Consider the following 8,242-nt stretch of genomic DNA (forward strand, 5'->3'; position numbering starts at 1 on the left):
TACAAAGTGGTCAGACTTACAGTTTGGTCTTTAATTTGGAGACCAGCTCTAACAAAGATGTTAATGAATGGGAAAGTGGACAAAGGTAGGCAGTCAGATATGTGTCTGGAGGAGGTCTGCCCAGCGCACATCCTGAAGGAATCAGGTAGCTAAATCTGTGTACTCAGAAGTTTGTGGAGGGGGAAGCAGTGCACCTTACCAGTCCTTAAGGATTTCCACACAGGATTTGAGGGTTTGATTGAAGAGAAAGCATTCATGGTGATGTGAAGATTCAGCACATAAGAACAGTTGAAAATGGTGTTTCCCCCAAACCAATACCCACCATCTTTACAATTTTGCCAAAATAACACATACCTATATTACTTTTTAGTCAACATTTTATTTAAATATATATTTTGAAAGGAATTTTTGGACAGAGGAACATGTTAAATGATACCATAGGAAGGTAATCAGCAAACCCCAGACTGAAACCATAAGATGCAAAAACCAATTTCTGCAATAAATTGCAAGGAAAAGGAGAGGGGATTCTATATCTTAAAAAGAGGTTTGAGACACATCAACCAAATAAATACGACTCTACTTTGGATTCTTATTTGAAGAAAATTAAAAGTTTATGAAAGTGAAATAATGAAAAATAATTATATATATATAGGTCTCCGAAGTCCTGGCACAGAGCTCCTAAAACCCTTAGAATTTGGATTCTTATTTGAAAAAAAAAAAAAAAAACAACTTTATGGGACAATCAGGAAGCTCTGAACAAGAATTATCAGTTTTGTTGGGTGTGATCATAGTGGTTGTTGTTTAGTCATTCAGTCGTGTCCAACTCTGTGACACCATGGACCGTATCCCAACAGGCTCCTCTGTCCATGGGAATTTTCCAGGCAAGATTACTGGAATGGGTTGCCATTTCCTTCTCCAGGGTATCTTCCTGACCCAGGTGATCATGGTATTTGGTCCTTTTTTTTTTTTTTCTTCTTTAAGAGTCCTTTTAGAGATGGCATACTGAAATTGCTTACTGATAAAATTGAGGTGGGGATTTTAGAGCACTTTATATCATTTACCCAAAAAAAAACCAACCAACCAACCATAAAAATATTAGTATATATCCAGGTAAATCATCTTTGGAATCACTGGCTTTGGAGAAATTGAAATCAAATGTGAAGGGCTAAATGGTGAGTTTTGTAAAGCTAAGGGCAAGTGAAGGCATATGCTTACAAAATAGCCAATTAAGAAAATAAGTGAAATCCTAAACTAGGAATATGTTTCTAAAACTGGAGAGCAAAGGGTGGTTGTCTGAAAACTAAATCAACTTGGAGCTCAAAAGCAAGTAACTTCTTGGGTTAAACTCTTGGTAGCCTGGGGCCTGACCCATCCCAGCATCGGAGGCCGATTTTGGCTCAGTAGAAGTAATTATTAGTGATTAGGGTTGCCCAACAGTTAAATAGATTTCCTTTGGGGACAGTGAGTTCTCTTTCAAGCAGAGGTTCAACACTTGGCAAAAGGAGGATCCAGTGTTGGACTAGAGGTTAGATAAGCTGACCTATGGTTCCTTGAATCCATGGATGGGCCGTCAAGAGAAGTGGAAACCAGAGAAACTTCTCTATTGATCACACTTCCACGGACAGGCATAAACTGTTCTTGGTGTCCAGCAGATAGATAAAGAGAGGCAACTGTGGCTGTAAGTGTGTTGGCTGTTGCTTTAAATGTCTTACAAATTCCTAGCTGCCACCTCCAATGAAGAAAGCATTCCATGCTGGGAACTAAAAGTAGATGCTCTTCAGGAGAATGTCACCAAGTAAGATCCTCTTTAGTTTGTATTGCACATGGCCAAGACAGTAACAATGGTTCCTGTGTCCCCCAGATGTCCAGAGAAATTATATACACGATATATACATGTACACATATTATGCCTTGCTTTTAGGAACCATTCTGAGGCAACTGATTTCTCCTCCCCCCGCCCACCCCCAGCCCCATGTTTTTTTTTTTTTAAATTGACAGATAATTCACAATCATAAAGTTCACTCTTTTAAAGGCAACTGATTTTTATAGGCAGTTTGATGTCATAGTTACTCTAGGAAAGACTTTGGAAAAGGTGCTCCACTCAGCTAAAATAGCTCTTACTGGGTTTATGTACATCTTGCCTTGTTTCACCAAGGAGTTAAGGCAGTAATGTATTTGCATAAATTAAAATTAGGCATTTGAAAGATAAAAAGATAAAAAAAAACGAAAGGCATGGAATTCACTCCCAATCCTGGAAATGTTAAACATCAACTTTTGCTCCCCATAATGTACCAGGTAAGGAACTTTCTTTGACCAAATATTTGCTCAGCTCTGTCTCCTTCCTATGACTCAAAAACAGTAGCTTACTAGTAAGAGTTCACAGTGCTGAATGTAACAAATCCAAAAGGAGAAGAAATTCAGGAAATTCACTCATATTTTCATCTTCTAAATATTCCTTCCTGCTTTTTTTGCACTCAGTTCCTTATGTGTCAAAGAGAAAGGGTTTGTGGGTAGCCCTCTGGTCCATCATACAAACACCATTCTACCACAGGCAGGGGCAGACCTTCTCTTGCATTTCTAGAATGCTTTATCCCCCATGCCACATCAACACCTCAAGCTCCCATTTCTTTGCTATCTCTATTGCCAGTAACCACCTGTGTGATCAGAGATGAGTTATTTGACCTGTCTAGGCTATCATCACACCTTTTAAGTGAGAAAGTTGGACTAGATGAACTCTGAGGCTCTCTTCCAGTGTTCCTTGCTTTAGTTTTCCCAAGTACTCATCATTTCCATTTCACAGGCCCCCAACCTCCCCCCACACACCTACCTCCACGGTAGTGTTTCTGCCTTCCAGTTTGTCTTCAGAGACCTCAATCCACATATAAGACGCAGGCAAAAATTTCAAGTCATCAATACAGTATTTGTCGTTGAAACAGTCAACCAAGTCTTTCTACATGGAAAGCAGACAGAAAGGGGTAAGGCAACAAAACCAAACACTCAAAAAAGAAACAACTTCTAGTTCAAAGTTAACCATCTTCAACAAAGTTTCAAACCAGCATGAAGTCATAAGCCAGGGTTCAAATTCTGGCCTGCGCCTTAATTAGCTCTGTGACCTTGAACAAGCTAATGTAGATTGTTCAGTCTCAAGTTTCCTTTGTGGGAAAAAAAAGTGGGGACAGGGATAATACCTCATAAAGTTGTTGACGATTAAATGAGTATATGAAGTCCCCAATACAGCCCAGGGCACAGGAGCTCAAATACAACAATAAACCATAATCGTGTAAAATAACCTAATTTGTATACTTTTCCTAAGTAAAGTCTACATTACCCTTTCCTTACCTCACTTTTTTCCTCCTAAGCAACCTGACCCCTACCCCAAATGCAGGTGTCAGATTCCTAAAAAGTCTGAAGGAAAGCTATGAAAAAAATCAAGAGGCATGCATGTTTGTGGAAGAAACCAGCCAACCGGTTTAGAGCAATACTTTCACTGCCAGCTTTATGGTCCAAAATGTAGAGTGAGAAGCGATTACATCTCAGGAAAATTCCCAGCGCGGCGAGGAGTTGGCTGAGATGCAATACCCATAAAGTCCTCTCTGGCTGGGAAAAGAAAAGGGTAGGAACCTTCAGCCTGGGCAGAACCTTCATTCCGTCCCCAGCTGAGGAAATGAGGCGCTTCCACCTTCCGTGCTACCCCCTGGTGGCGGCAAGAGCAGGCCTGGCATCGGCGCATGCTCTCCCGGGTGTTAGTTTTTGGAGCCAAGTACAAAATCTTTGGGTGGCCCTCCAGCACTGCTGTTCGGTCTGTCTGCGGTCGGGGAGCCAGGGAGGGGCTGCGCTCCCAGGACGGGGCCAGCCTCGGGATCCGGTTTGCTGCGTTTGGCCAGGTCCTCATTGTGAGCCTTGCGGATGTGGCGGTACAGGTCCCCGGACTGCGTGTAGCTGCGCAGGCAGTAGCGGCACTCGTAGGGTCGCTCCCGCGTGTGCACTGTGGCGTGACGACGCAGTGTGTAAGAGCATGAGAAGGTCTTCCCACATGTCTTGCAAGTCGGAACATCCTCAATAAAACCCCCAAAGCTTCCTGGGGCTGCTTCATACTCAGAAGGCAGGTAGAGCGGCTCATGCATGGCGGATAGTGCAGGCAGGGGCGAGGTCACCAGCCCTCGGTGATACTGCCCTGGACCTGGCAGCAAATGGTAGCGTAGGTGAGGATCTGGCGTCAGGAAGTGGTCACTGGGCCGCACCTCCTCCAGTCCTGCTGCCCGTGGCTCCTCAAAGGCCTCTGGCTGGGGGGGCTGTCCACCATACATGGCTCCTCCAGGAGGAAAGAGTCCCTCAGGACCTCGAGGCTGTTCCTCTGACACGTCAGGCTCCTCATCAGAAATCACAATTGCTTCTACTTTCACCTGTACCAGCTCAGCTTCCGCGGGGGCTGGAACCTCGGATGGAACTGGGACTGCAGCTGAAGTTGGGGGATAAAAGCCTTGCAACGGTCCTCCAGTTGCCCTTGGTTCTGCCACCCTCAGGCTCTCAGAACCCACATCAAGGGGAGCCAGTGGCTCCACTGAAACAGTTGGGAGGCCCGCAGCAGGGAAGTAGTTTGCAGGGTTGGTCTCTGTGGAGCTGCTGGGGCTGGCAAGAGAGACATCAGCCACCGGTAGAGGAGGTGCCCACAGATGCGATGACTCAACCTCCACGCCAGGCTGTGTAGTGTCAGCCCCAGCTGGCATCGGTGGCTCATCTGGAGGACAGACAGGTGAGGGAGCTGCAGAGCCTTTCCATTCTCCTTTGCCCCAGTGCCCTGATGTCTCTGCTGATGCCAACAAAGGCTGGGAACCACGGGAAGTGCTGGACAAAAACTCCAAATTAGGGGGTTGTGAGTTGGTTTCTTCTTCCTTCTTGGTACTGTCCGCCTCTGCCAGGGCCCGGGCTTGCAGCCGCCGCTTACACACCTTGACAATATCATTCATGTGCAAGTAGCTGGCGGCCGCCAGCACATCCTCCACAGGGGTATCCCCCCTGAGGACCAGCTGGCCAGCATACATAAAGTCCAGAAGCAGTCCAAAGGCCGGGGCTGTGACAATCTCGTTGTGGATACACACCAGATCCCTCTTGTCCAGTTCCCGCTCTTTGTAGAAAAGCTGGAAAAATGGGCTGCAGGAGGCCAGCACAGCCCGATGGGCCAAGAACTGGGTACTACCCACCATCACGGTGCAGTCACAAAGGAAACCCTGGGACCGCTGCTCTCGGAGGCTCTGCAGCAGCTGCTGGCTGTGTTCTGGGAACTCCATAGCACTCCACAAAGGGAAAGGGACCCTAGGAAGATCCTCTCCAGTGGTTCCCTGGGAAGAGAGGAAAGTGGGTTAGGGCAGGTAACCTCCCTATAAACCTTAACGTCAGCTCTGAGCTACTACTTGCCACCCCAAAGCCTCTGGCAGCAGCATCCCGACCCCGAGATGCTCCCTTAAATTACTACCCTTCTTTCTCCCAGGTCACACCCAGGGGTCTACTTTTAGCCCCGCCCCTCGGCCTAACCTTAGCAGCAGGCCCCGCCCCGTCCACAAAGCCCCTCCCCGGAAGTCCCGCCCCTTGGGCAGCCTCCGCTTCCTCGATGCCCACCCGGTAGCTTCCAGCACCTCCTCCAACTGGAGTCTCGACCCCAGGCCTTCTCGGGCGATACCTCTTCGCCCTCCTCCGGGAACTCCCTGAGCCCCTCTCGAATTCCAGGGGCTAAGAAGTCCGAGGGTGGGAACTAGCAGAGAAAGCTGACCCTCACCCACCAACGAGCAGCCACCGGGAAAGCTCCGCCCCTTCCCGCCTTCTTAGTTTTAATTGGCTCAAATTTGTCTTCCCTCGTCTCGGATTGGTTCACTCTCTACTAACATTCCCCTGACTCAGGGCAGCGTCTCCAAGTGGGTGCTGGTGGCCGTCGCTCAGGCAGCTAGGCGCCGTATTGGTTAGCGCTCCTGTCCTAAACTTTTCCTTTTCGTCCCGCCTTCTTTGCCTCGGAGCCCTTGAGATTGGCTGAGCTTCTCCATCTACCTGAGGCTGTGGGAGGGCCGGGACCTGTGAGCAGTGGAGCGCGACGCCCTCGGGGCGGGGCGCGAGGCCTGCCACAGCGCAGAGCGTTGTGTCTTAGCGGGCAGCTCGTCACCCCGGCTGGTGAGTGTCCCGGCAAGGAGGACCAACAAACTGGTGTGGTACCCAGGAGGTCCGGGTCTTAGACTCGGCTCAGCCGTAACCGTGGGCGATGGCTACACCTCTCTAATCTGCAGTTGTCTCTTGAAGATCTCTTCCTCCCTCAAAAACTCGAAGATGCCCTACTGCTTTACTCCATGCAGTCTGATAGTTCCAGGCTCCTGGCTAAGCAGTAGTGGTGTCAGAGAGCTAGCAGCTGTGTGCATGTAGTGTCCCTAGCCTGATCTCTAGTGAGGAGATGCATGTCCTTCTCTGTGTCTGGAGCGTAGTGGGCAGTTGCTGGTAGGAGAGGAGGGAGGGGGCTCGCGGCCCTAAGGTGTCCCTGGGCGTGAAAAAGAGCGTGGCTACTTAAGAAATATTCCAAAATTCCTAGAAAACCACAGGAAAGGACTGTAAATTGGGAGTCAGTGATACCTGCCTGTCCTCAGACAGGGACAGTATGTTGACAAGGTTTTTTAGTTACTGAGTCGAGTCTGACTCTTTACAACCCCATGAACTATAGCCCGCCTATAGCTCAGTCCTTGAGATTTTCCAGGCAAGAATACTGAAATGAATTGTCATTTCCTTCTCCAAGGTGCCTTCCTGACTCAGACATCGAACACGCATTTCCTGCTTTGGCAGGCAGATTCTTTACCACTGAGCCACCAGGGAAGCCGGCCATTGACAGTGGTAACTGCACAGTGCCCTTCGAACATTATTCACTCTTTGACCTGCCTTACCTAGCATCTCCACTTTGTTTGTAGCCAAGCATTCGAATCAGATCTAAGTAGGATTAGGGACAGTTCCTCTTTCTACCTTCCATCATTATACTAGAGACATGCAGGCCACACTGGCCTCAGTTTGAGAGCTCACTTCTTCCAGATATTCTTCCAAGTCATACAATATTTATTGTTCAGTTCAGTTCAGTCACTCAGTCATGTCGGACTCTTTGCGACCCCAGCACGCCAGGATTCCTGTACATCACCAAGTCCCAGAGTTTACTCAAACCATGTCCATTGAGTCGGTGATGCCATCCTCTCATCCTCTGTCCCCTTCTCCTCCTGGCTTCAATCTTTCCCTGCATCGGGGTCTTTTCAAATGAGTCAGCTCTTCACATCAGGTGGCCAAAGTATTGGAGTTTCAGTTTCAAGATCAGTCCTTCCAATGAACACTCAGGACTGATCTCTTTTAGGACAGACTGGTTGGATCTCCTTGCAGTCCAAGGGACTCTCAAGAGTCTTCTCCAACACCACAGATCAAAAGCATCAATTCTTCAGCACTCAGCTTTCTTTATAGTCCAACTCTCACATCCATACGTGACAACTGGAAAAACCATAGCTTTGACTACACAGAACTTTGTTGGCAAAGTTAATGTCTCTGCTTTTTAATGTGCTGTCTAGGTTGGTCATAAGTTTCATTCCAAGGAGTAAGCATCTTTTAATTTCATGGCTGCAATCACCATCTGCAGTGATTTTGGAGCCAAAAAAAATAAAGTCAACCAATGTTTCCCCATCTATTTGCCATGAAGTGATGGGACCAAATGCCATGATCTTAGTTTTCTGAGTGTTGAGCTTTAAGCCAACTTTTTCACTCTCCTCTTTCACTTTCATCAAGAGGCTCTTTAGTTCTTCTCCACTTTCTGCCATAAGTGTGGTGTCATCTGCATATCTGAGGTTATTGATATTTCTCCCAGCAATCTTGATTCCAGCTTGTGCTTCTTCCAGCCCAGCGTTTCTCATGATGTACTCTGCATATAAGTTAAATAAGCAGGGTGACAATATACAGCCTTGACGTACTCCTTTTCCTATTTGGAACCAGTCTGTTGTTGCATGTCCAGTTCTAACTATTGCTTCTTGACCTGCATACAGGTTTCTCAAGAGGCAGGTCAGGTGGTCTGGTATTCCCATCTTTTTTCAGAATTTTCCACAGTTTATTGTGATCCACACAGTCGAAGGCTTTGGCATAGTCAATACAGCAGAAATAGATATTTTTCTGGAACTCTCTTGCTTTTTTGATGATACAGCGGATGTTGGTAATTTGATCTCTGGTTCCTCTGCCTTTTCTAAAA

The 8,242-nt window shown here is 47.3% G+C and overlaps 1 protein-coding gene across 6 annotated transcripts; it reads right to left on the minus strand.

Annotated features, from left to right (window-relative positions):
- Window positions 1-622: 622 nt before the first annotated feature.
- On the minus strand, window positions 623-5,798 carry ZBTB3 (zinc finger and BTB domain containing 3). 6 transcript variants are annotated; one of them, XR_006266345.1, is made up of 3 exons: window positions 5,634-5,771; window positions 3,622-5,339; window positions 623-2,950 (listed from the first exon to the last, which is right to left on the minus strand). XR_006266345.1 is itself a non-coding variant. In XM_043451169.1 (2 exons), exon 2 carries the CDS (start codon window positions 5,286-5,288, stop codon window positions 3,744-3,746), a length of 1,545 nt encoding a protein of 514 aa, XP_043307104.1. In that variant the 5' UTR covers window positions 5,289-5,339; window positions 5,778-5,798; the 3' UTR covers window positions 623-3,743. The 6 variants fall into 6 exon arrangements, 4 of the variants coding, with proteins under 4 accessions (XP_043307104.1, XP_043307103.1, XP_043307101.1 ...); XR_006266344.1 differs by having other exon boundaries at window positions 3,340-5,339; XM_043451169.1 differs by lacking the exon at window positions 5,634-5,771 and adding an exon at window positions 5,778-5,798 and having other exon boundaries at window positions 623-5,339.
- Window positions 5,799-8,242: the final 2,444 nt, after the last annotated feature.

Source organism: Cervus canadensis, chromosome 29, assembly GCF_019320065.1.
Source record: "Cervus canadensis isolate Bull #8, Minnesota chromosome 29, ASM1932006v1, whole genome shotgun sequence".
Lineage (NCBI taxonomy): Eukaryota > Metazoa > Chordata > Mammalia > Artiodactyla > Cervidae > Cervus > Cervus canadensis.

Excerpts from the sequence above, each read along its gene's own strand:
- ZBTB3 (XM_043451169.1), bottom strand. The coding sequence starts at position 5,288 with ATGGAGTTCCCAGAACACAGCCAGCAGCTGCTGCAGAGCCTCCGAGAG.